The 27,963-nt window shown below is 41.7% G+C and overlaps 1 protein-coding gene across 1 annotated transcript; it reads left to right on the forward strand.

Annotated features, from left to right (window-relative positions):
- The first annotated feature begins 13,038 nt into the window (after positions 1 to 13,038).
- rnf103 (ring finger protein 103) lies at positions 13,039 to 27,103 on the forward strand. The gene is made up of 7 exons (XM_063498558.1): positions 13,039 to 13,670; positions 17,167 to 17,315; positions 19,811 to 19,926; positions 21,758 to 22,180; positions 22,295 to 22,427; positions 23,309 to 23,395; positions 24,498 to 27,103. The coding sequence occupies exons 1-7, from the start codon at positions 13,445 to 13,447 to the stop codon at positions 25,467 to 25,469; spliced, it is 2,106 nt and encodes a 701-aa protein (XP_063354628.1). The 5' UTR covers positions 13,039 to 13,444; the 3' UTR covers positions 25,470 to 27,103.
- The last annotated feature ends 860 nt before the right edge of the window (positions 27,104 to 27,963 follow it).

Here is a 27,963-nt window from a genome sequence, read left to right on the forward strand (position 1 = left end):
CTGTTTGCCCTTTGTTATCAGTGAAATGAAATCTACAGAGCCCCGCATGTGACATTGAAGAAAAAAAATTAAGATGTACTTTTGTGAGATCCCGCAAAGGTTTTAAGTCCATGCACCTGCAGGTCAGTACTGACACTTTGGGAACAACCACAGCGATGGAGGACATGCACCCAATGTGAGAGCTTCATAGACTTTTACTTTGAGCTCGGCCTGAACTATAAAGACGTTAGTGCTTGGCAGTAGACACAGTTTTCATGTAAGTGAGAGACATCTGAAGAGAGTTGTTAGCACAAAGGGACACACAAAGCCTACTCTGACCTGCAGTCTTGGTTGAATTCATTTACAACCAACTGCAGTACTCTGGGCAGGCGTGTATGCACATTTCTTACGTTCATATATTCTTTTTAACAGGATGACACTGCACTGGAATACACGCTCCATCAGGCCATCAAAAACATCAATATCCCCAGTGGTCGGCCCAGTGTGATGTATAATTACCTGAGCTGTAGGTAATGTCACATTATGGCAAATCCACAAACTCCTTTTCAAAAAGATAACTTGTGATGGCAATATGCTTTTTATTAAAAACTAAGCAAAGTTAAGACATGAGGCTTTTGCCAATATATCGTGAGACACTCCTGACGCTCACAATTCAAGAATTTTTGTATCACCTATTACCGTTCTGCCATGAATTACGTTTGTTTGAGGGTAGAAAATCTGCACTTCTCTCAGATTTCTTCAGATTTCAAATTAAGGACTTTTTTCTCTCATCATATCTTTTTGATGGATTTCCACAGAGACCTGAAAATATTTCCTTAACTTTTCACCAAAGCCTGCTGTATCTTACGGTGAAAGAATGATATCGATGCTCCATATAGATTTAGACTTACAAACCGTTGTTTGAGGGCAAGTCAAGGCAGTTTTCGGTTCGCCTCTACTCAGTTATGGTACGTTACAAGCCATATTTCTTTAATAATTCATATTTTAATTATGAACTATCAACACTTGAAGATTCCCCCATCTCTTCTGAACAGAACGGTCTAAGAATGACTGCTCTAGCCCCTATGGTTAGGAAATTATGGCCATTTGTTCGAGGGGAATCCATAAAACCAGGAAGATTTGGAAGATTCTAATTGAATATTCAGACTGGTTGACTGACATCGATCCTGTGTGTGTCTCTCTGTGCATTTGTGTTTGCATATGTGCCCATATTTCTAATTGTGTGTATCTGCTGGCTGTTCTTTCGTGCTTTTTTTTTTTTTTTTTTTTTTACAATTTCTGCCAATTGTCACAGTTGAACAACAAGTAGTTTTGTGAGTGAGCTTCACCTTATTCAGCTTTTTTCAGCTGGTCATTTTCCAATATTTCTGCTTAAGTTGTTACTTTTCTGCTAAATTATAGTGTTTCTACTCTGTTTTAGTATTTGTGCCAAATTGAGTTTTTCTGACAGTTATTATGTTTCTCTTAAGTCACAATATTTTTGTTAAGATGTTATTTTAATGCTCCATGTCAGAAATACATTGCAGAAAGCCTGCGTCTCTGTCGCTGTGTGAGCAAGGGCTGTGTAGTTGTTCCTGTACTGACAGGAACAACTACACAGCCTGATGAAGCAGACAGAAGCAGCCTCTCTGATTGGTGGATTCAAACTGAGCAGATTCAGGCTGTTTCACTGGCATAGATACACAGAGGCCACACTCTTAATAGTCCCTGTTCACTCTATGCTGTGTGTGTGTGTGTGTGTGTGTGTGTGTGTGTGTGTGTGTGTGTGTGTGTGTGTGTGTGTGTGTGTGTGTGTGTGTGTGTCCTAAATTAAAGGTAAAAACATACACACACACTCTGACACACGGATGCAAATATAAGTCAAGTCATCTTTATTTATATAGCACATTTGAAAGACATCAAGTGTCGGGCAAAGTGCTGAACAGAGGGATAATTTGATAACAAGAATTAAAATAGATAAGATGGAAACATTATAGAAACATTGTAAGACATCTGTATATGTTTGTAAAAAAATGTGTGTACATGCAAATATGCACATACATATACAAAAATGTACACATTCACACACAAGCACACATACGTGAACATAAAATACATGTATACGTGTCTACACATGCAAACATCATCCAATGAGATAAAAGACCAGAATAGCTGAAACACAATAAAAGAGGTGTCAGAGAGATCCTTGGAAAATAGGAAGGGCTTCAGATTGGATTTGAAGACTTCCAAGGATGAAGAGGATTTTATGACAGGGGGAAGACTGTTCCAGAGTTTTGGGGCAGCAATGGAGAAAGCCCTGTCACCTCTAGATTTGAACTGGGAGCGTGGAACTAATAACAGCATCTGACTGGAGGAGCGCAGAGTTGGAGTGGGCAGGTGTGGGCTAAGAAGATCTGAAATGTAACCTGGAGCCAAACCATGGAGAGCTTTAAAAACAAATAATAAACGCACACGCATGCGTCTTCAGCATTACCGGCTTTCTGCAGCTCCTGGTTTTCGTGTTTAATACATTCACACAAGCAATTAAACGCTATGAATCGGTTCCACAATATCTGCAGTCACTTTATAATGGGTAAGTTGTAAAAAGGCAGTCACTGATCACCACTATAACATTTTGACAATAAATTGTATTTGAATAAAACTGTTTCCTGTAGCCTAAATACGTCTCTGCACCTGAATAGAACTAAAGATTTTTCTCATAGGGTTAATAACATGTCTACCAACTATTTCATGTCCAAATGACTGCTGAGAGGTACTCCAAAAGCTTCCTTTAGTGGCTCTTCATCAGAATATTTATGTACTTGTTGACATGAAAATCAGTCAGTGTGTATTTTGAACACCTAAAATTCAATGTGATGCCATTATCCTGCCAAACAACATAAAAGTCTCCAAAAAGGTAAGTATGGAACAGCACGTGAGACATCCTTTTTATGGAAAAGGAAGGAAAAGTCATATTTATTATTATTCTCATATTACACAGACTGTTTGTGCTGACTGAACAGGCTCAGGCTGAAGCAGTGCAGTTCCTGGCCTATTTTCAAGTATCATTAAAGTTATCACGTGTATAAATCTCTCCATTAGATGTCAGTAGATTGCAGTCAGTGCAGTCACTTTTCTTATCCCTCCTGACTCAAGTGCATAAACCGATCTACGTTAGCTCTGGTAATTCTGACGATCGTTCAGTAAATCTTTGTTTAATCTCTTTATTTGCTTTTTGGAGAAGTGAAGTTACAAAAACCTCTTCAATCAAATTTGCTTTGGTGGACAGAAACAACCGTTGTAGACTGTTTGGGGTTACCTTTTATAAGTATTGAATTTTCAAAAGTGAAGTCAGTTCTTCTGACCAGGTTCAGACCAGGATGAACATAAGTATAATATTGAACCTGAAGTATGATTCTCCCACCCACTAGGGAACCGCTCCCAGCTGTGGGTTCACCTCCTCCTGCTGAACTCATAGAGCAGCAAACAACCAGTCCAGGGACAGACTCTAATGTAGCATCACTTTCATCGTTCACTCCTGAACTCCTGTGAAGCATGACGAATGTGGCCTCTCTAAATATGAGTAACTAAGAAAACGTGTCAGTAGGCATCCTAGTAATTAATGACTTAATTATTTGGGGCATTATTGTTATAAAAAATAATAATAATAGTATTATTATTATTATTGTGCTTTGGGCTTTAGGCTCTACTGATAACACAGAGGTCTCTTCCTCTGGGCTGTTTAAAGGGCCAGTTTATCCAAAGCTGTGTATATACCAGCTGCTGTCAGGCTTCAGATGTTTGCATTAGTCCACAGTCCACTGTTTTGTAAGCCATTGCTTTACTGCATAAGTTCCCATCTACTGTAACAAAATGTAGATAAGCAGGCACATAATATGAAAAGGCATGCTGTAGGTTAACTTTGTCTTTTCTGATTCATTGGTTTGTGTGGCTCTTTTCACAGGAGTGACCTAACCCACACTTTATTTACTTATATGATAAATAAGTTTAGTGCAATGTAGTGCAAAATACACTTCTTTTAATTTAATAACATGAAGCTGCATCAAGTTTCCATGGTGACTGTTCAAGAAATTCTGCATTCATAAATAAACATCAAAAGAGCTCATCTGTGCGAGACCACCGAGCTGAGAGCATTTTCAGGTCGAGATCCCCCCGTACGCCATCGTTGGAGAGCAGTTAAAAGCTTTTCTTCCTGACTGATTTGAAAACGTCTAAATGGAATCAAGTCAGGGAATCTATAAACCTATCAGGGAATGTGACCGTTTTTACTACATTCAATAATTTGAAGAATTTGTTGTAGTTTTAAAAGTTGACAAACTGAGAATCATTTTAAGTAACAATGACTAAATTGCTATTTCTTTGACAGGTGTTGTTCAACACACCGATTTATGAAACAGCTGTAAAGATCTGCTGGCATCTTCCAGGCTACAGGACTCAGGTAGGACCCAGATTCATGCAAAGCAAAGCTGACAGAAAATATCAGGTAATTTCTGAGGACCTGAGAGTGGTGGTGATTAAATGTCTCCTTTGACTTTTAGATTGCGATTATGACGGAGTTTCTCAGACTTCAGCAGGAAGATCTAATTCCACCTAACCTCACTGCTGAAGATCTGAGAGATCTTTTGGTGGAGAAGAGCAGGGAGACACTCAGAGAGCAGTGAGTTACTGTCACACCTGAAAGTCTGTTTGTGATGACGTGTAAATGCTGAGAGAAAACCTCTGCTTTGCTTTCTTTTGAAGGCTGTGGGAGTTTGAATTAGAGGATTTTGAAGAAGAGGAAGCCAAACCTCTTCTAAGGCTGGTAAGACTAGAAAACCCACAAGACTTGTAGTAATTTGGAAATTTCTTTTTTTCATTTTGTTCACATAACCTTTAAACATAAGTGCACTGTAAATGTGCTTTCTATTTCAGGTATGGGCGGTGAACGTCATCAATAAAATGAGGGACGTTGAATTTCAAGCCAGAATGCTTCTTCAGTTCCCAGAGGCTGTACCTCCTAAATTTCAGTCAGTCACATGTAATATACAGTTATTAACCCTGTAAGACCCAACCCATCGAAAAATAGCCAGAAAATTCTGATTTTTTGGAACTGAGATGTTTATTAACCCTTTAAACAAAATCCACAATTTTCTTTTTGCTGTGTCATGTTGTGTATGATTTACTTTTATTATGTATTTATTATATTTTTTTTGTATCACATTTGATACACTGGGTGTTTTTGGCAACTTTTTGTTAACAACAATGTCAACTTTAGACTAAAAAAAGAGTTTTGTCCATAACATTTAGAAATTATGGCAAGTATTGATCATGTTGGTGAGAGAGAGGTCTCAGAAACTCATGTATGATACAAAGGGCATTATAGGGTTAACAGTCCAGCTACAGTGTTTCAATATTTAAGTGATGCTTTGAATATGTTTAAAAGATAACTCTTATAATGTTTTTCTACAGAAGACCTAAACTCCTGAGCGTGGTGAAGGATTACATTGAAATCCTGGAAAAGAAGCAGCAGGAACAGCATAACATCAAACTGCTCACTGCGCAGGAGGTAGTGATCGAGGTAGTTCCCCGCGTTCTCCAGGGCTTCTGGGAGCTTCCTCCTCGTCCCCTCCTAAACATGGCCTCCCAGAGTCTAAGCATCCTCTCCACGAGTGTCACCAAGGCCACTTTAGATCGTGTCTCCAAGAGTCTGGAAACACAGGCCATCTTCACCCGCTCCATCCGAGACGATATGGTCGACAGCATCCTGATGGAGATCAGGCAGAAATTTCCTCAAGAAATTCTGTCTATCAAAGTTGCAAACTTTGCACCAGTGTTCCTGAAGACCATTGCTGATGTAGCAATGATCCGGATATGTGAAATCTTTGAGCCCCCTTCAAGTCTTCCTGATGTGAAGAACACAAATGAAGAACGCTCCTCTGACGGTCTTTCAATGGCAAATGTTCCACCAGCCGAAGGATCTTTTTCAGAAAGTGTGCCAGAGCCTGACGTTCTCTGTGAGGAACTTCTTGCTGATAGGGCATCCAGTCTGAGTTCTCAAGACCTTAAGCTTGAAGGAGCTCTGTCAGACAGTGTGGCAGTGGCTGACCTTCCCTGTGAGGAACCTTTTCCTGAACCTGAATCCAGTATGGAGTCCAAAGACCTTCAGATCAAGAAGAAGAAGAAGAAGAAGAAAAGGGGCTTCTTCTTCTTTTCTTTTTTTTGTCTGTCCCATTTGGTTCTTTAGCCGTCAGAATTGTTGTCTGAAGACCAACAAGGATACCAAATGGATTTACTTTGCCAAATGGATCATCATGGCATTGCCGTATTGGTCCATTTGATCAAACTTTGTTGTTATTATTTATTTTATTTTCAGTTGTTACAGATGGGACAGACATGACTGGGGGATAGGAAAGAGAGGAAGGAAAAGAAAAACAGAAGGGAAGAGGGACAGTGAGAAAGGGCACTTACAAAGACAAAGAGAAAAAAAAAATCTCCTGGATCACCTGTTGAGAGAAAAAGAAGAGAAAACAAGCAAAAAAAAAAACAAAGCAACATACTAAACACAACACCATCACGTTAATCTAGCTAAGTGTGAACAGCAGTAAATACTAAATATTGAATGTTGTTGTGCAGCACACAGGACAGACAGCGCACAATGTGTTTTGAAGTAGCAGCTAAGAAAGGTGTAGTTTATGTCTACGAACAGTGAACACCCATGTGCACACCTGTGTGGATCAGCGCGCTTGTATACAAAAAGTTTCTCCATGTAACGGTCTGCTAGAGGGTGTGGAGGGCCATAGCCCCGTCCCCCAGGGCATGAAGCAGGCATGGAGAAGATCCAGGCTTCAGACATCCAGAGGCCCCAGAGTGCGAGAGCCCAAGGTGGACCACCGGAGGGGCATCCGTGCCACCCTCCTGGGAAGGGCTGAGGAGATCCCCAGACGAGGGGTCACCCAGTAGCCACGGAGCAGAAGCCAGAGGGGGCTGCACTGGCGTGCCCGCCGGCTCTGCCGGCAGCCAGCTGTGCCAGAGTGAACCGAGCTGCAGGCCCCGAGGCCAGAGGTTCGAGGGCCACCTTTGCCCCGGAAGAGGCCTGACCGAGCGACAGGCACCAGGCCCCGCCAAGTAGCCACCGGGAGTGAGCTGGTGTATACCTGAGCGCCCAGCCCCGGACACCAAGAACCACCAATGCACCGACCCCTGAGGGCATCAGTTACCGGCAGGGAGTGTGGTGAGGGGAGATAGACCTCCACACTTTGGAGGGCCTGGGTGTTCCCAGAGAGGTGGAGTCTAAGACCTGACCTGACATATAGACACAGACAAACAGGCACACACAGACACAAACATGCATTCCCACCCTCATGCACACATATACAAACACTCAGCACTCACCCAACGTAGTAATAGACATACATGGACATGTACACACAATCACACTCCCCAAACATACTCTATACCCCGGGTCCAGGTACCCTCACCCCCAGAGGGGGAAACGGCACCCAGACCCAAGAGATGTGACCCTTTCCCCCGGGGTGGAGGCAAGCAGACCGCCCCAGGCTCCGCGGCAGCAGGGAGGCCCATCGGACAGCCAACACCTCCTCCCAGCCCCCTGCCCCTGATGGCTAGTAGAGAACGGGGGTGTGTGAAGACCCCATACCTCCCTCCTCCCGCTCATGTGTAGTGTTGCTGCGTGTTGTTCTAAAGTGCATTTAAAACAAGGGAGGGCATGGTGCTGCTGCCAGAGAGCAGCAGGTGTTAGCACGGCCCCTCCCGAGAACCCTCAATGTCTACATGGATTTAAAATTGAGAGGTGGGCACCGGCGCCAGAGGTAGGGTTGAATACTCAGACCGTCCACTGGACGCCGTTAACGTGGTCACCCTCAAGGCCCTATATATATGTTTGTGTTATGAGAGTGTGAGGAATGTGGATGTCTAAGTTGTGGAATAAAATTGAGGCACAGGTGGCCAGAAGGGGACAGAGGGGGGGGGAATGCCTCCCCTGCACCCTGGTGACACACCCGCACCCCAAGGCCCTACCTGTGTGGGTGGGTGTGGTGGAGCGGGAAGAGGGAGGCAGCCGGGGATGGGGAGGAAAAGAAGGGAGGGGCAAGATGCCCCTCCCTAGGGCCAGCTCCCCCGCTGACCCCAGTAGGCACCCCCGTCCTCTGGTACCCACCAAGGCAAGGGAGCCCAGGCCCATCCAGACCGGGGCCTATGGCAGCAGCACCGCCAAGCCCCACAGGACCCGGGGAAGCCCACCCTACCCCACCGCAGAGGAAACTGTACCCACCCCAACATTCAATCATCTCCCAGACTACACAAGACAACAGACACCCAGGTTAGGTTTATTCTCCACCTCTCCTATGTCTCTCCCCCACCTGCAGAGTGGACTTCTGCAAGGATGGAACAACCTCCCTGCCAGTTGAAGAGCCCCCCAGTTAGGCCGATGCACCAGAGGCCCCCTGCGCCAGGGCTGAGCCCCCGTGCGCCCACCCGCCCACAACCCCGATGACCAGTATAGTGCACTCTATGTAGTATTTTGTATTGTATTAATTGCAGACTGGGATTTTTAATCAATTTAAAGGTTTTTAAGCATACCTGAGACCAGAAGTTTTGGTCTAAGCTTACTGATAAATCTGCTTCCCACTTTGCAATAGGAAGGGATACTGATTCATCTATTTTAGAAAGTGTTCTGTATATTTTAGATAATAATTTGGGGGATTTAAGAGTAAGAAAATGTACCGCACTTGGTGGTGTTTGTAATTCAGCTTGACTGAGGTAAAATTTCTTTTTTACTATGGATTTAATTTGTTGATATTCTAAAAATCTTTTCTTGTTGATCCCATATTGTGCAACTAGTCTGTCAAATGAAATAAATTCTGTTCCCTCTAATATATGTTCTAAGTATTTAATTCCTTTACAACTCCATTCTGGAAAATTAATCATATTATTGTTTTGTAATATGTCAGGGTTATTCCAGATAGGTGTACGTTTGCATGGGATTAATGAAGACTCCGTTATTTTTAGAAACTCCCACCATGCTGTCAGAGAAGAGCTGATGTTGACACTTTTGAAGCATTCATGTCTTTTGATGTTTGAGCTGATAAATGGTAGGTCTGAAATCTCTAGATCATTGCATAGTGCCTGTTCAACATCTAGCCAGGGCTCATCTAAGAAGGTATGTTTTAACCATTCTGAAATGAACTGAAGCCTGTTGGCTAAGAAGTATTGTTGAAAATTAGGCAGATCTAATCCTCCTTTATCCTTGCTTCTTTGTAGCGTTTTTAAGCTGATACGCGGGGGTTTATCTTTCCAAAGGAATTTAGAAATATATGAATCCAGAGATCTGAACCAATCTTGTGATGGTTTGTTAGGGATCATTAAAAATAAGTAATTTATTTTTGGCAAGATCATCATTTTTATAGTGGCGACCCTTCCCATGAGTGATATGGGTAAAGATTTCCATCTAGTCAGATCGCCTTCTACTTTCTTTAGAAGTGGGATGTGGTTTAATTTAGTTAAGTCTGAAAGCTTAGGAGAAACATTATAGTTTTTTACAGACGCTAGGACACATTTCTCAATACTTAGGTCACTTTTGCAAAACTCTTCACACAATTCTCCTAACTGACCTTCAGCTTGGCAAAGCAGTTCATTTCACATTCAAAATGCACTACAACTACCAAAACACTTTATTCAGGTCTCAAATAAACTCATTCTTCCAGAACACTAGCAAAGCTTGACAGCCGACAAACACACTTTGTCACCCACAAAACAATGACCTAAAAAACACTAACAGCATGTAGCATTACACAGTGTTTTCTTGTGTAAAACAAGGACACATCTCCGTTTATAATTTCAATATATGTTACTGGAATGAATCAGACATCATGCAGAATTCGTAAATATTTGTTTATGTATTTTTATTTTTTTGCACTAAGTAATCCCAAAATACACACCATCCACTGATACACATACAATAGTAATGCTAATCTACTCGGTCTTCTCCATTTGGCCACAGGTTCTCATCCACATCACATCTTATGTCATCTAGGGCAATACACCTAGGAAAGAATCTTCTGGCATGCCTGATCCATCCCTGGCAATCTTCTGCTGATATCTCCAGGCATCCAGCATTCATTGCATCCAGGAGGGACATTTGATCATGTGGATGATGGTCGTAAACCTTCCACCGCCAAGTTGAAACCTGCCTCATCCACAAAGATGAAAATGTGGTGTGTTTGCCTGCCTTCAATCTCCATGACTCTCTAACATAAATCCACAAGGCAACATAAGCTGTTACAGTAATGAGAGAGAACAATGAGAATCAGCTGTGGCTGGTAAAACTGCATTTTTAGATTTAAAATATGTTTCAATAAAATATTGCTGTTGAATTTTGCTGTCTTATTCAGTTTTGCATTATGTTATTGTTTTGACCATAAGTTTAACAGTTTTGCAAACAGTATGTCAGTACATGCAAAATGTCCTGTACGTACAAAGATTTTTGGCAGTTGTTGTGTGTGAGTGAGAAAATAATTCATGAAATTTGAGAGATGTAGTCATTGAATGCATTTTGTGCCAAAACAATGATAACTGATCCTCAGTTTAGCCCACATAGACTTCTGTTGTGCTCGCTGTGTGAGGAGTTTTGCAAAAGTGACCTACATATTGAGAAATGTGTCCTAGCATCTGTAAAAAACTGTAATACCTAAATATTTAATATTTCCAGATTGTAGTGGGGCAGAAGAAGAATTATGGAAGGAGCAGTTAATGGGAAGAACTGTAGATTTTGGCCAGTTAATTGAATAATCTGAAACTCTTGAAAACCAGTTTATTAGAGTAATTACCTCAGAAAGGTTGGTTTGTGAGTTTTGCAGAAAAAGCAACACATCATCTGCATAGAGACTGATTTTATGTTCTACGTTCTTACATTTTATGCCCTTAATTGTTGTAGCCTGTCTAAATGCTGCCGCTAGTGGTTCGATAAAAATTGCAAAAAGTGAAGGGGAGAGTGGGCATCCCTGTCTGGTGCCCCTCAGGAGACAGAAGCTGGAGGATGTCTGGTCATTTGTCCTGATACAAGCTGTTGGAGAATTGTATAATATTCTTATCCAGTTTATGAAAAAGTTTCCAAAACCAAATTTGTGTAAAGTTGCAAATAAAAATTTCCAGTTAACTCTGTCAAACGCTTTTTCTGCATCTAGAGATAATATTATGGTTTCAATGTTTTTACTGCATGAGTAGTCTATCAAATTAAGTAATCTACGAGTGTTTGTTGATGAAAAGGGGCTTCTTCAAAAGACTTAAAAGTCTGTTCTGCTGTTGTTGCAGACCAAAAGACACCGACTGACATTGAAACTGCGACCCAGTATTGGTGTTCCAGTAACTGTAAATATGTAAATATGTTCCTTGATGATTGTTGTTCATGTTTTTGGGGTTTCTTTAGTTTTCAGTGGGCTGGGTGTTTTTTCTCCTTCGTGTTCTTTATTTAATTCTTGTTCATAGTTCCTGATTTGTTTTCCTAGTTCTTGTTTCTTAGTTTTTAGTTTCTTGAGTCCACTTGAGTTTCCAGCAATAAAAGCTGCCGATTCAAGCTTCATTCCACGTAAGAGTGTTTGGGTCCTACTACCTGCCTGTCACAACACACCGTGACAGAAATCAACTCTATAAACTCATTCATATTTCTACATGAGTCTCCAGCTATATTAAAGATTTTTTTCGTTCAAACATTTGTAAGAGTCTCTTATGGTTCTCAAAATATTTCCACAAGTCCAGTGAGTGTAGTCCAGTAACATATTGATGCTATTATTTTTAATACAATTTGAACTTTTTCTGTTAACATATGAACAACAGTAACTGGTATATAAAATGTATTTCCTGTAGAAAATGCAGTGTGAATGCTAATAGCTGAATAGTTTGAGTTGAATTTTTATAATTGCTGAAATCTTTGGTGAAAAACATGTTAAATGGGCTGAAATACAGCGAAACTTTCACCTGACAGCCAAAGCACAGAACTGAAATTCACACAGAAGAACTTTAAAACGAGCTGAACAGCTTGAAAACGTACATAAGAAAAACTGTCTAATGGCAAAAGAAAATTTAGAGCTAGAACACATCTGAATGAATATTAATAGCTCATATTCTTTAAATCACTGGAAGGTGGAATTATGTATTTTAAATGTCAAAACTCAAGAATCTCAAATGAAAAAAACTTAATATTTTCAGTTTTGTGTGTGTGTGTGTGTGTGTGTGTGTGTGTGTGTGTGTGTGTGTGTGTGTGTGTCTGTGTGTGCCCCTGTCTGTGTATGTTTGCATGTCTGTGTTTATGTTTGCATCCATGTTTGTAAACATTGCTTTCTGGATGTGGGTTATGTGTCACTGCGTTTCTGTGTGTGTGTCCATATTTGTGAACATTGTTAGGCATGTCATTTTTGCCTTGTGTACCTGCTGGCTGTTCCTTCTTGCTTTTCTAATGTTTCTGCCAATTCTTCACAGCTGAAAAACAAATAGTTCTGAGGAAGCTTTTTGCTTTTCCAATCTTTCTGCTTAAGTTATTACTTCTCTACTAAATTATACTATTTCTGCTACTATGTTACATTTCTACTAAGTTATAATATTATACTACTGTACATTAAGTCATACTGTTACACCACTTCTTCCAAGTTGGTATGTTTGTGCTAATTATTAACATTTCTGCTGAATTACAATACTTCTGCTGTGTTGTACCATTTCTGCCAAGTTATTACATTTGTGCTAAGTTGTTATGCTTGAGCAAAACGATTACAAGTTCAACTACTTTTCAAATACTGACTTCAGCTTCTTCAGCTATTTTCAGCAGACAGCTTCAGCCTTACAGCATTCACACAGCATTTTCGCAGGAAATGCACATTTCTCTGGTTAAAATATTTGATTTAACTTTTGTTTATTTACACTTTGACAATTTCATTACTCTGTGTGTGTGTGTGTGTGTGTGTGTGTGTGTGTGTGTGTGTGTGTGTGTGTGTGTGTGTGTGTGTGTGTGTGGAGAAGGGGGGTACTACAAGCGTCAAGTGGAACAGGATATGACGCCATCTTCTCCGTGTACACCAGCTGATCGGAGACAGAAACAATAACGATCACAGCCGTGATTATTGGCGATTTCTAACACAGAGAATGTGAAGGACCGTGTTAGTAACCAGGCTCATACGGGGCTGACTGTCAGTGGAAGCTGCTGCAGTGGCGACGAAGAGCTAAAGACCCTTAGTTTTGTTACATCAGAGGCCTACCTGCGATGCTAAGCTAAGTACTAAGCTGTCACCGTTAGCACGGTAAACAGTTGGAGAAACAAGTGAGGGGAGATCTTCCCAGCTGTAGTTAGAGACGTTTGTGTGGCAGTGTCTGCTGTAGATGTGTGGGAAGTCTATGTAAGCCTGTCTGCTGATCACAGCCTCTCACAGACCTTCTCTTTGCGCTTTCGCTCAGCCGTAAGATGTGGTTGAAACTGTTCTTCTTGCTCTTATATTTCATAGTGTTGTTTACGTTGGCGAGGATTTTTGAGGCAGTAGTTTGGTATGAGACTGGTATGTTCGCTACGCAGCTTGTCGATCCAGTTACTCTCAGTTACAAGAAGTTAAAGACCATCCTGGAATGTCGAGGGCTGGGATACTCCGGGCTGGTTGAGAAGAAGGATGTGAGCGAGCTGGTAGAGAAATCAGGTAAAGCCAAAGGCATCACACACACAGTATTCATCATTAGTAGGTTCATGTGCACGAGCTGCTGTCTTATTTATCTGAGCACGACTAAAATCTGAAAGCATAAAAGTTTCTCAGTTGAATCTCCAAAAATGTCTGCTTTGTAGTTATTTTCTATTTGTGTGTGTGTGTTTCTCAAGTTCAGGACTTTGAAACTGTTAGCAAAGAAGCGAACGGTCAGGTTCTGATAGAAAGGGCAGGGCTCACCGCGAAGGGTCCTCACAAGGGTACGGCACCATCAAACTACTGACCGATTGCTTCTCCACAACATGGAAGCTTTTCTCAGGCACTGTAACAACCAAGCTGGGTAGGCAGACGAGTCAATACATTAAAACAGCTCTGAAAGACATTGTAAATGGCACCACAGGCCAAAGCATCAGCTCAGGGTTGATAAACAGGGGCTCTTAAGACAGGGTCAACCAGCCTGAGCACTTTCTGGATTGACTACAAGAATTTAATGCCCCACACATGGATACTCGAGAGCCTGGCATTAAACAAGGGTAATAATGTGCTAAAAACATTCATGAGGAAGTCAGGGGGACTGTGGAAGACAACACCGAAGGCCAACTCCAAGACAACCCCACAAATTACCATCAGCTGTGAAATATACCAATGCGATGCATTGTCCCCACTCCTGTTCTGCATAAGCCTCAACCATTCAGTCAGCTCAGGGACACGGATACAGATTCAGCTGCTGAGTGACCATCAGACACCTCCACTACATAGATAGCATCGATGTGTAAGCCAGGAGTGAGCGAGATATTGACTCACCGGTCAGCCTCACCAGGATCTACAGCAAGGATACTGGGATGTCATTCAAACTGGATAAGTGTGGCCAAATGTTTGCAAAGAGAGGGAAAGTGATCCAGACTAAAGAGATGGAGTTGCACGAAGGCAGAATAGCATAGAGGACCGCTACCAGGGCCTGAGTATCCCATGGGCCAATGAGAACCATGAAGAAGATACACAAAGGTCAACCATAGTCAAATACGTCAAGCAGATGGGACAGGTGCTGAAAGGCATAAGATTCAGCTCATCAGTACATATTCCCTATCAGCCATCAGATACCCTGCTGGGATAATAAGCTGCCCGCAGGAGGAGATGAATGCCAGTGATGTGAAGACACTGAAACACCTCACAATGCATGGAAGTGATGGAAGTGTGTGTGTGTGTGTGTGTGTGAAGAAGTATCGAACATGTCACCAGTTTTCTAAGTAAATATATTTGTAAAGGTGCTATTGTCCGTCGTAACTCATCCACACGTGCGAAGAATCAAACCGTAGATGATCATGAATTATGTGTAATAATGAGAAATTAATTAGTTTTGAAATGTTTCTGTAACCAAATCTGTTATTATGTTTTCCACCAATAAGGTTGTGAATGTCCTGCGAGAGCGCATTGATCTGACCTGGCATAGATGTTTCTTGGACATCTTGGTATTGAAACACGTTCTGATAGGCCATCAATTGGGACTGAAGCAGCTAATATTAGTTTGCACTAAGGGGCAGGATTGTTTTCTAATTGATTGATTTCAGTTGTTGTGATGACTTTCCATGCCTGTAGCTATAGTTGAATTTCTTTGCCGGTGTGGACTGGATAGGTGGTTCCTGACATTTGGTAACAATTTGATGTGTTTGCTCTTTTAAAATCATAATAACAGAAACTACCCAAATGACGTTTTTTCTTCAAGCCCTGCCTGTTTGCCAGCTGAAGTTATTTGTGGAGTTTTCTTTGCATCCTAAACAATTTTTCTGGAAGTTGTGGCTGTAATTTTTGTTTTGCTACCTGGTTTCAACTGAATCCTTCATTTTTCAGGTCTTAGTTTGAACACTGCTGATACAGTCCCTTGGATAGATTTTGATTTTCCAGCTTTATAAAATTCAATCAGTCATTGGCAGGATTTCTTTGTCAGCCACTTACACACACTGCGTTGGTGGCCTCCAGTGTGTGTATCTTTGCTGTTCCTTGGACTGCACTCTTCACAACAGTAGCTCAGCGTTCCAACATCTGGAAGGAGTCATTTGTATAGCAGCTGGAGATAGCGTTTGTGCTGTACCTTGTCTATGACAAGGGGAAGCCAGGATGTCAGGTAGCCAACTATTGGAACTGGAGAAAAGTGTGATGAAGAAAAGTGTGCCCATGTCTGAGGCTTTGGAAACTGCTAACCTCCTGAAGAGGTCCAGTATACCAGAGATATAGAGTCCAGGAGAATAAACCAGCTTTTCTGCATTGAACCATCCAAGGTGTGCTCAGTGTTAGGGGAACAATATGAGGACAGCTCCACCAAGGCTGGAGACAGACCAATACTGGAAGGGCATATGGGACAAGGATGCAACACATAACAATGCTTAGACCACAGCAGCCTCCCTGAACAGGCTCTAGTAACCATCACAGTGGCAGCAGTGGAATGCTTAAAAATGTACACGATTATTAGGAGTCCGAATGACAGGCCAATGTTATTGCTGTTATTGATCTTAGTGGATCAGTGAGCTGATCTCTCATTCACTCCTAGCATACAGCTCGATGTCATCCATGTACAGGAGGTGGATAACAGTTGCTCTGTAGTTGGTTTCTGTAGCCAGTAATGCAGAACAGCAGTGCAGGTCATCTCCTTTGTAAATCCTGCACTTAATAGCAATGGCTGATGAAGTGGCATCATCAGGAAATCAGTGGGATGTTGCAAACAACACTATAGACCAGGCTCAAGTGAACGGCACACGTTGCCACCTCCTGTACATGGATGACATCACAAGAACAAGATCCAACCAATCAACACCTGCCGGCTGTCAGATGCCCTGCTGGAATAATATACCGGTTTGAAGCCTCTGGCGTCAATACAAGAAAGACGTGGAAGCTGAATGCAACAGTGACCTCCGTGGTAATCAGAGCACTCAGGCAGTGTCCTCCATACCTGGGCAGGTGGCTCCAGCAGATCCCAGGAATGACATGAGAGATCATGAGCACAGTCCTAGGAACAGCAAAGATACTGCACAGGACAAGCTCCTCTTCTGACAAAGCTTGAAGAATAAAGACGCAGGATGAAGAATTAGGGTTTGTTTTTTGTTTTTTAAATAATATGAGAGGGAGAAATTTATAGATACTGTTCATTTCGTTATATGATTGGCACAACACCGGTTCATCCTTTGATTTAGGTTCCTTATTTATGTTTGAATGATTCGTAGGTCAGCGTTACGTGGCTTAACAAAATAGGAGAAAAAACCCAACTTCCTTTGAAAATGGTTACGTACAAAAACTGGACTGAAGAGTGAAAAATGTCTGTACTCAAGACCACTTTAACTGTCCTGGCCTTGGATGTAAAACAAAAACAAACATGAGGTGGTTCAAGAACTTTGCACAGTATGTGTGTATGTAGTCTTTGCATGTACTTAGACCACTGCTGCATGGATTTCAAGTATCAGTGCTCTTTAAAACCTGCTACACTTTGTTTGTTCTGTCACAGGAGAGCTGACACAGGGGGAGCTGTACTCTGCCATAAAGAAGCAGAAGGAGCAGACAGAGGCCGACGGCTCCAGCACCACACACTTCAGTGGAGAGGTGCACTTCTATGAATTAGTAGAGGACACTAAAGATGGGATCTGGTTAGTTCAGGTAAAAGCACATTCTCTGTTAAAACCTGTTAGTGGTGTATGATTAAGTGTCCATCCATCCCGTTATGTTCTTAATCTCATGTCTAACTTGGTTGGGAAAAAAAGAAACTTACAAGCAGCAGCAGCCAGGTGTTGCTACTCAAATGCATTTGATGAATTAATCTTTAGAAAGTGTGACCACCTCTATTAAAGCAAACATATGGGTAGTTTGTCGGTCTGGAGCTTTCAGGGGTATTAACGTAAAGCTAAGGAGGAAATGCATTAGTAAAGAATTAACTGTTGCTGCCTATTAGAAAGGGTTCATTTATCTATTTATATATAAGGAACCCCATTAGCTTCCACAGTAGTGGTTGCTAGTCTTCCAGGGGCCCGAGCCATCAAGTATAAGCTAATAAAACATTACACAATAAAGTAGATGCAAAAATATCCTCATAATTTAGCTCTTACATCCACAGTGAGGCTTCACAATTGTAAAAATGTAAGCATGTAAATATCAATAACACTGAGGCACAATACAGAATCAAAATCAGGTCACAACATTGGCCTCTTACAATGTTTGCAATAATTAAAAACTGTGAATAGGCTTTTAATTGTTTTAAACTAGCAATAGCAGCTAGTTCTCTCATTATGTAAGGCTGTTTATTCCACTTTAAAGATGCTCTGAATATAACAGAGTTTTTCAAAACTGACTTTTGGCTCGAGGAGTTACTACATTGCAGTCGTGTAGCATAATTGTGTATTTTATCTGGAAGTAAAAGTAAGCCATAGTGTAATTTAGCTTGTACTGGAAGCCACAAAAGTTTATTATGCATTTGATCGATGCTGGTCATGAACATGAACATCTTAACACTAATGTGGTCGCCTTATTCTGGACTAACTGAAGTCTGTTGAGCTCTGTCTCATAAGCTGCTGACCAGATGATTGAACAATAATACTAGCGCATTAATAACATGTTTCATGACTGAAGAAGTGATGTAGAAAGATCATTTCCTAGCCACAGCGACGCCCTGCCCCATGTTCTTAATAACAGAGTCTTTATGCTGAGACCATGAAAGGTGGTGATTTATGGTGACACCAAGTAGTCTGATCTGGGTGACCTGTTCTAATATTGATCCAGCTATGGAAAGACTCAGGGTATAGTTGGGTCTAGTTATAGTTACTCACAAGTGGGAAACATCAAAGAAATCTTCTTTTGCTGCCTCAGGACCTGGGAGCCTTGCAGTTACTGAGGTGACCATGACTTCCACATAGCATACCATAATTATTCTTTAGTCTAATATGAGCACATCTGTTTGACAGCTAAAAGTCACTGTGTCAGTTCAGAGCTTCATAACCCAAAGTGTACTGCAAAAGCAACCCAAGACTTTCTGCAGGCAAAGAAATGTTCTTCAATGGACAAGTCGGTCACCCTAATGAAGAATAGTGTTGAGTTACTGAAGACAGGATTGAAAGGAGAGATCCACAAACAAGCAGCAGCTGGAGATTATTTTGGTAGTCGACTAATCTGCCAATTTTTCTTTCATTATTCGATTAGTCAACAATTATTTCAATAACTCTGATCTCCGCCTCTGTGGGCAATCCTCCACATCTAGGCTCCAGTTTTTCACCTGTTGTCCAGTTGTCTCAAAATAATGACCCAGGAAATGTATTAATTTGAAAATAATCAAATGTATTTAATATTTACTCAATAGGTCTATCAGAATGAAAAATGAAATGAATCAAAATATTAGGTAATACAAAATATGATTACAGAGTAGCAGCAGCTGCCCCTCGAGCCCGCTGCACCACCCCTCCACTGCAGCGGCGCCAGAGACCACGCCCCCGCCACAAAATGTTTTCAAAATCTGGCAAAAACTTGTTTCAAAGCAAAAATATATATTTGCAGTCAGTCTGAGTGTGTGTATATTAGTCAGCTAACAAACTGAATAAAAGTTTGTACATCCAAAGTAAAGCTGCATGCACGCTCCACTGCTCTGTAAACGTTCACATCCCTGCACTAAAATTAATTTCTTTAGGAAGTTCAAGTAAACAAGTATTATTTGGCATGTTAATCAAAAATAATGTGGTTTACTATTTTTCTGCTGCTTTTTTTGTAAAACAGGAAGTTTGAAATTTTAGCAATAACAATAATAATATTTTAGCATTAAAAATATTGTAATTATAGAACTGAACTTGTGCTTGCTGGTGTAAACTATTTTAGTAATTACCCATACTGGGAATTTAGGGCAGCTGTGGCATAAATCAAAATAAATGCATGGAAAATGGCTGCACTGTCACAACAAAGCTGGTGCAAAAAGACAAAAGAGCCGAAGCAAAAGAAGCGTGCACGACGTTGGCTCACCCACAGTGACAGTCTCACTGGAACATGGAAGCCTTTGTAATAAAGTGGGTTTAATCTGCAAATCATATTAAAAGCTGATTGTCCAGCAGTTTTATGTCCATGACAACCTTTGCACTACCAATGTGACCTTATCATGTCTCTGTGTGTAACGGCAGGTCATTGCTCAGGACCGGGAAGCTCTGCTCAGTCAGTCCAACTGGGGGAAGATGGTACAGAAGGTGTCCCAGTTTGGTATCAGAACTGGAACCTTCAACTGCTCCAATGACTACAGGTGATACGCTGTTACTCCACCGAAAGAGACACTACTGAAGTTGAACAACAATTACACAATCTGACAGTCACACTAGGAAAAAACATGGTGGAAGGCTGCACCGCGACCCTGTGCAGTGATCCTGCAGTCTTTGAAGTGGTTGCTTTGAAGATGGGGACCAAGTCTAGGACCAGGTCTGTGACCAGGTCCGGGACCAGGTCTGTGACCAAGTTTGGGACCACTTGCAGTCAGTGACCATCTTCAAAGCAACTACCATGCCACAATAGTGACAATATGGCGATAAGACAGGGTGTTGAAAATCACAGATGAGTTTGAATTTCAGTGACCTCAACCTCAAGGTCAGAGGTCAGTTTAGTTTCATTCATTTTTATTCATATAATGTGCCACGTGGTGGGGTGGCTGTAGCTCAGGAGGTAGAGCAGGTCATCTACTGATCGGTTAGTGGCTCCTGGCTCCTCCAGTCTGCATGTCAAGTATCCTTGGGCAAGATACTAACCCCAAATTGCTCTCGGATGCATCCATCGGAGTATCAGTGTGTGTGAATGGTAGTTAGGAAGCACTAAGAAACTTAGAACAGTGCTTGTGTGAATGGGTGAATGTGGCATGTTGTATAGAGTGCTTTGAGTCCTCCGGGAGAGTATAAAAGCGCTATATAAGAATCAGTCCATTTACCATTTACCACGTCATAACAACAACAGTTGCCTCAGGGCACTCAGGTCAGGTTTTCTGAAAGTGTTGTGAATGCGATAACTTGAGAACGAGGCAACAATGGATGTAGAAAGTGATGCCTCAGGTGTATGTACCAGGAGGCTGAGACAGTGTTTTTTTATCTGTTTGAGATAATACGATTACCTAAAATAAATAAAAACTGTTACTCTGTTGATGCAGGTTTACAAAAATTCACGTTAAACAAATACAAATTGATATAATTATTCATATAAACTACTAACTTTCAGAGTCCAGGCAGAACCTCACACATCTGAAACAGAAATTCCTCCACAGGACGGCGGTTTGACTGCAGCAGGTGCTCAGCAACTGTGGAATACAATCAGCTGTTCACATGTTGACAACCAGTTGGCGTGAGTCCTGTACTGCAGGAGGACATGTCGCAGAGTAGTTGTGCTCATTGGCACAGATGGATTCGGAATGATTGTATGCTGGGAAACTGGTTTCCTCCCAGCAGACGTAGCAACACCGTGAAATCAGCAGTGTTTGCTCACCTTCAGTTGGAGATGTTATCCAACAGCAAAGATTCACTGTGCCACCAGCTTGGTCACCAGGAGGATTTATTTTGATGTGGAACCACCTGACATGAAAAGCTGTTTTAGTTTTATTGACCTCTCAAAGCCACTTTATCCTTTTTTTGCACAAACCAGGACATGATCAGTGTTTCCTAGTTTGTAAGACAGGGTCTGATTGGACAGCTAAACTAAAACAAGCTGAAGTTCTTTGCTGTCAGAAGAACCACTCAGAGATGAAATGTTGCTGTCATGGTCTTTGCATTTGCTTTGTAAACACGCTTGGGACAGACTGTTAGAAGCAGTTTTGTGATGTGTGACATGTGCTGTTGGCAAACCCACTCTGACTACAGGGACTGGATGTTCAGACACACACCCTCTGTCACACAGCAGCACAACTGCCTTTATCAAACTACGACGTACTGTATAATAGCCCTGGTATGTCGTGGAGCAGTAGTGGCTTTATATGGGGCTATAAACCTGAGCGGTTCCAGTGGGACAGATGAAACTGCATGTAGATTTGACATGCTGTCATGCTCTCTTTACATGCTATGTGCTGTGGATTACTGTTGGCTATGTCTTCTGTCTGCTAGGTCATGCATCAAGCGTGGCTGGCAGCGCTCCACCCTGATCATGTCGGTTCCCCAGACTTCCGCATCAAAGGGCAAAGTCATGCTTAAAGAGTACAAAGGGAGTCGGGTTGAAACTGAACAGATCTTCCGCTGGATGACCTCACATGTGGCTCATCGAATCAAAACCCTGCATCATTCTGAGCAGCTCGTGGAGGAGTGGCGTTCTGACCCAGCTCATCCACTGAAAATGTTTCTGTTTGCCCGCCTGTCCCAGCCGCCGGCCTTTTTTTCCTCGCTGTCTGTTAAGTTCACTGGCAGGATTGAGTTCATCTTTGTGGATGTGCGTCGTTGGGGTAACTATAGCAGCCTATCAGAGATTGGTGTGACACGCAGCCCCGCCTACATCCTTAAGATGCCTGAGGGCATATATCACTATGGCAACAGGTGATGACTGTTAATGAAAATGTCTGATTTTTTTAAAAACACGTTTTTTTATATAAAGAAATTAAACTGCAGTCTGTGTTTCGTTCCCTGTCTGTCCTACAACCGTCCCCAAAGCACCGGGGAGTTCCTGTCCCTCGCTGCCATGGATACTTTCCTGCGTTCGGTCCAACCAGAGGTCAACGATCTGTTTGTCTTCAGTTTGGTCCTCATCAACTTGCTGGCCTGGATGGACCTCTTCATTACACAGGTCACTGTTTCAGTTTTCCTTAGGTGTAGAGGTGAAAGGGGACAAAAAGCATCTACTCTCTACTTTGGTTTTTTACCGTAACTTTATATTTACTATGTTCTACTCGACTCGAAGTTTACTTGTTAGTGCACTACATTTATCTGACAGCTTTGATACTTCTAGATACAGTTACATTGCATTTATAGGCAAGCACAGCCTAACTACACATGCTGTCTGTGCTGCTTAATAGACTGGAACGGGAAGTTTCTCCCAGAAAAGCATCAGTTGTAATTTTCTTCTTCCTGCCAATATTATTGTTATTATTATTGTCAAGTCTGATTTTCTTCCTACAAATGATTTCAGACAGCATACACAATCAACTTTCCTTCAATCCACAATTTTATTTTCATAATAAAAGAAATTATTCAGATTTACATTTTTCCCCAAATTGCATTAAGTTACAGTTCTTCTCTCATTGAAACAAATAAAAATAAAGTTTTCTAGTACTACTGAGATGCACAGGGAATTAACTGAAAAACTGCAATGTGCCTGTCTTTACCTGGAGTATTTTAGCTGGTAGTATGCATGCATGTTGTCCATGTTGTGCATGCAAAGGACCAGCTTGTAGTCGGTTATACGTGATGCTGATTGGCCGATTCCTGGCCACTTGTCTGGTGCATCTTTAGTCCTGTTACAGACCTGTACATCACTATAAGATATCCTGATTGAACAGCTCTCTTTAGGTCTTACACAAACATCTCCAAACCTGATGTAACTTTCTTTTCAATCCTCCTGTGTTTGGGTTTTGTTGCATTGCCTTTGGTCTTCTAGCTTCCAGGTCATGTAGTGCTGTTCTGAAATTCTGATATGAATTGTGAACATGCTTTCACTCTAATGGACAGGGAGCAACAGTGAAACGATTTGTAGTTCTGATCCGAACACTTGGGACCTACAACTCCATACTGCTGGTTTCCTGGCTGCCAGTTCTGGTAGGGAATCATCTGCACTACTCAGTCCTCACACCTGACTTTTTTCTTGTGTTAAGCATTTTACTTTCAAACTGTACCTTTCATTTGCTGCAGTAAAGAAAAAAAGACTAAACGATAACGATTTATTAACATAATTTTAAAAAAGTGATTTTTAGCAGTCATCTAAAATTAAGGCAAATCTTCTGTGATTTATTAAACATTTATTAAAAGTCATTAATACTAAAATACTGAAAATCCATTGTAATACTGATTGAAATGAATATTTGGATGGCACAGGGAGCGTGCTTCGTGTCCGCAGGAGGATGGCTCTTATTTCATACTTCATGGTAACAGTTTATAAACATATTAGTGTTTCCATTTTAGTGGAACTACTAAAATGGAAACACTAATATGTTTATAAACTTTCTTTTCTGATTTTCTTTTTTATAAATAGATTTATAAATGTTTGGATTATTGTACTACAATATAATGTGCTGTATCTGGACTAAATGCACTTCAGGGGCACAATGATGACGTGAGTTTTCACTCACTGATGAAACCATCAGAGGGACCTGTTTGTTTCTAAAAATGAGGCGACATCTTTTAATGGTTAGCCAACTTAAATCTCTAAAACATCTGTTCCAGTGCATTTGCAGTTAAGTTTGCACACATATTACTTGCATAAATTTAAAAAATAGGAGGGACATTCAAATTAAAAGCGACAAAATTACGATTTTCCACAAAATCACAAAAAACAGCCATCCACTGTGGGAGTTTCCTGGAGAATGTTGGTGGATGAACCGTACCTTTACCTGTCATTCCAACCAAAGGACTGGATGTGGCCTGCAGGCCTGCACGATGCCCAGTTTTGTTCGAATGTCTACATCCACCAGGACATCACGGAACATTTGCCATCGTTAGCCTTCATGGCAGTGTATCAAGTATAGTGCAGTTACTCCACATTAACCAGGGCTGTGCGTAGCACTTTACTGCATTCATATCAGAGAGAATCCAAACTGTTCTGACAGTATGTAACAAAGTAGCCACAGACTGTATGTTCTGTTTTTACTGAGTAAAATTGTTAATAATTGTCTACTAATCACTGCCTGCTCACTCTCTCCAGGCTCTCCTTCAGCTGCCCTATCTGGACATTCTGTATGGCTACAGTTTGAAGCTGCTTCGTTATGCTGACACCACTACACTAGCCAGCCTAGTGAGAGCTGATTGGACCTTCTACTCATCCCACCCAGCTCTCTTCCTGTCTACCTATCTAGCCCATGGCCTGCTAGTGGACTACTTTGAGAAGAAACGGCGCTGTGGTACCAGGAGCCAAGAAGACAGCCGTACAAACCTGGAGTGGCTGGCCAGTCTGTGGGACTGGTACACTTCCTACCTTCTCCATCCAATTGCATCACTACAGCAGTTTCCATCTGACCACTCAGAGTGGGAAGATGATCCTAACTTCTTATTTGAGCATTTGGCTTTTCCTGATCTTTGGCTTCGTCCATTAGTAAACATGGATTACATCAAAACACTGCCGACCTGGAGGCTCAGAGCAGTTGGTCAGTCCAGGTTGGAGGCCTCTTGTGAAAAGGCGGATAAAGAAACACGTAGTCAACATTCAGACAAAGAGAGGAAGGAACCTCCACATGGTAGCAGCAGCCACAAGAGATCACTATGTAGTGTGAACTTCAACTCACAGCTTCCTGCGTGCAGCGACGTGGATGCCAGCGGCGGCCGTCAGTGTGCGTGTGCTGCTGTATCATCCAGGAATGGAAGCTCGCTGTCAGCTGACAGGGCGGTGAAGGATAACTGCGTCGTATCTGACTGTGTTTCTAACCATCAACACTGTGATTGGTCAATGTGGCCCTGTGACATGCTTCAATGTTCAGAATGTGTGGTTTGTCTGGAGACCTTTGTGAGCGAGGAGGTACTGATGGGTCTCCCCTGTGGCCACGCCTTCCACCAGCAGTGCATTGTGGTATGGTTGGCAGCGGGCAGACACTGCTGTCCAGTATGTCGCTGGCCCAGCTACAAAAAGAAACAGCAGAGGGCTGCTCAGAGTAGTTCTACTGACAACACAGTGCAGGACTGATGAGTCCATGGTGACAGTTTCTCCTCTTCGTGTGTCTCTTCAGACTCTCTAACCATCAAGAATAATTAAGAAGGAAACGTGGTCGGTAAGCGTGATTAGGGCGGTGTTATTATGAGCCATTAGTAATCTTTGCTTCCATTCCTGTTGATGAGCTGCCACGATGACAGCTATCAAAGCCCAGTTACAATGCTTCTTATCTAGACAGGACGTTGACTCTCACAGTAACCATGTGTGTAGCCACAATAAACAATGTAGTGCAGTGAAAACATTTTTAATTTTGCCTTTGTCATTCTTAACGTTTGGATGTTGTCAGTCTGAGAGAAAATGTAATCGCCCCAATAACGCTACCAGTTGGATTTCTTTCAGGACGATATGCTGAATGCATCAGAAGACATTTGTACAAAAATCTATGTAGACTCTGTGCTTCATCCTGTGTCATGACCATCTGCACCTGCAGCAAAGAAGGCCTTTGCTTTGTGTTTGCATTTTGTTCTGGACTGTATGAAACGAAATGGCTCTGTCTCCTGCACACTGGTCACCATAGGAGAGGAGTATAATTCAAATAAATTGGATATAATTGCTGAGAAGCACTTTCCTATAACTCTGACAGTTTTCAAGAAACATCTGGAATTATTCAGATGACACTTTGTTTCCTGTCTGTTGCAATATTTCACCTGAGAAGTCATCCACACAGATTATGGTCATAGGTCTCACACAGTGAAATCCTTTCTGTAACCAGACAACTGTTGATCTGCATGCAGGGCGACAGGACTGACTCTGACTGGACTGTGTTGGTGGAGCACTTTGAAAACCTAACTGGTCACCTGAAAATGAGGCTTTGGTGTTTGTAAGCTGATTCAGAGTAACAGTAAAGTGTGACCAGTTATAGACTTCGTCACTATTGTTTACCTTTATTTTCTTTGTGATGCTGAATTCTTTGTGGTCTCTGAAGACTAAACCAAAGCAAATGTCACAAAATTGGGGTTCATATGTGCGAGAGCTAAAATAAGGTTCATTGCATGCTTCAGAGACGAATCATCTTTGGAGTAAACTGTGTGGGTGATCAGCACCATCTTACATCCACTCTAAGAACACTCAAGCAACACCACTAACCTGATGGCTGTGACTATGATCAGAGTAAGCAGTACCAGCTGTGCACAGTCGCACCCAGGACAGATAGGTTCAGCCTTTACCAGATAAGAGCAAGACGAGACCCCTTGTTATGGGACCACAACAGCTGCATTATCTGTGAGTTTTTAGACTATCCATCTTCAAAAGATTTCTGTTTTGTATGATATAAATATGTTATCACAGATGTGCCCTGATCAACTGAACCCAAACCATCTGCCTAATATTTTTTTCCTGTTTTGCTCCAAAACATTCTGACATTCCCACTTGCTGCGGTGCATCCTGTCAATGCTCCGTGGGGTTGGGATGTGTGAACATGCTCAGTGCTTTGACCTGAGCAGTTTTTCCCATCAAACAACATTTATTGTCCTGCTAGTTTAAGCTGCTGCACCACGGTGGGCGCTATAGGTCTGCAACAGTCTGTGGGTGGATGGTACGTACATCCACATGGATGGATGCAGGGTTTCCCTGGCAAATATTGCATTGTAATTAAAAGATTAACGTTATTCATCTCTCAATGGTTATTTGGTGTAGTTAATCAATACCAAACTTGCATGTGGTTGCAGAAGCGTGTGTGTGTGTGTGTGTGTGGTTGGTTAAAACAAAACCAGCTAAACTTTTTGCAGCTGGTAACAAAAACACAGGTGAAACTAACTGATCGTTAATGGTCATGTATATAGCCCTGCTCTGGCTCACCTGCTCTACGTGTGTGTCAAGTTTCATCTCAATCCACTGCAATATTCCTTTGATGTTAAAGTGCAGTTATGCTATAATTCATCCTGGTTAATTGAATATAATATGTATGACGAGTACAGTGAATACATCACATTCAAAAATGATTTAAAAATCACTTTAGAAATTAGTGAACAGTTCTGTGCAAATTCAACAAGGTTAATGTAATAAACAAAAATGTAAAAAAAAAAAAAGCTGCTGATACTTGACATGAAATTAAATTTTACCATTCTGATCAAAAATCCATGAAAATATTCCTTATTACAACATTCCTTTCTCCTATTGAAGATCCATTTATTTTGCTAATTTCAGTCGTTCCTAAGTTCACTAATGTTACTTTTCATTTAACACGTGACAATAAATACACACTGGAAACAGGAGGAGAGACATGAGGTGGGACACACGGCTGGACACTATGGACATGTCGAGGCAAAGAAAGTAAACAACATGAGTGACAGGAAGCAGTGGTTACCACAATAAACGAGAAGACAACTGAATGGAGAACACACAGGGATAAATACAGACAAGACTATAGGACACCAAGGAAAACAGAAGGGAACAAGTCTGATGAGACGGGAGAAGTAATACTCGATACCAAGCACCCGGGACTATCAAACAGAACTTTTAAGACCAA

Source organism: Pelmatolapia mariae, linkage group LG2, assembly GCF_036321145.2.
Source record: "Pelmatolapia mariae isolate MD_Pm_ZW linkage group LG2, Pm_UMD_F_2, whole genome shotgun sequence".
Taxonomy (NCBI): domain Eukaryota; kingdom Metazoa; phylum Chordata; class Actinopteri; order Cichliformes; family Cichlidae; genus Pelmatolapia; species Pelmatolapia mariae.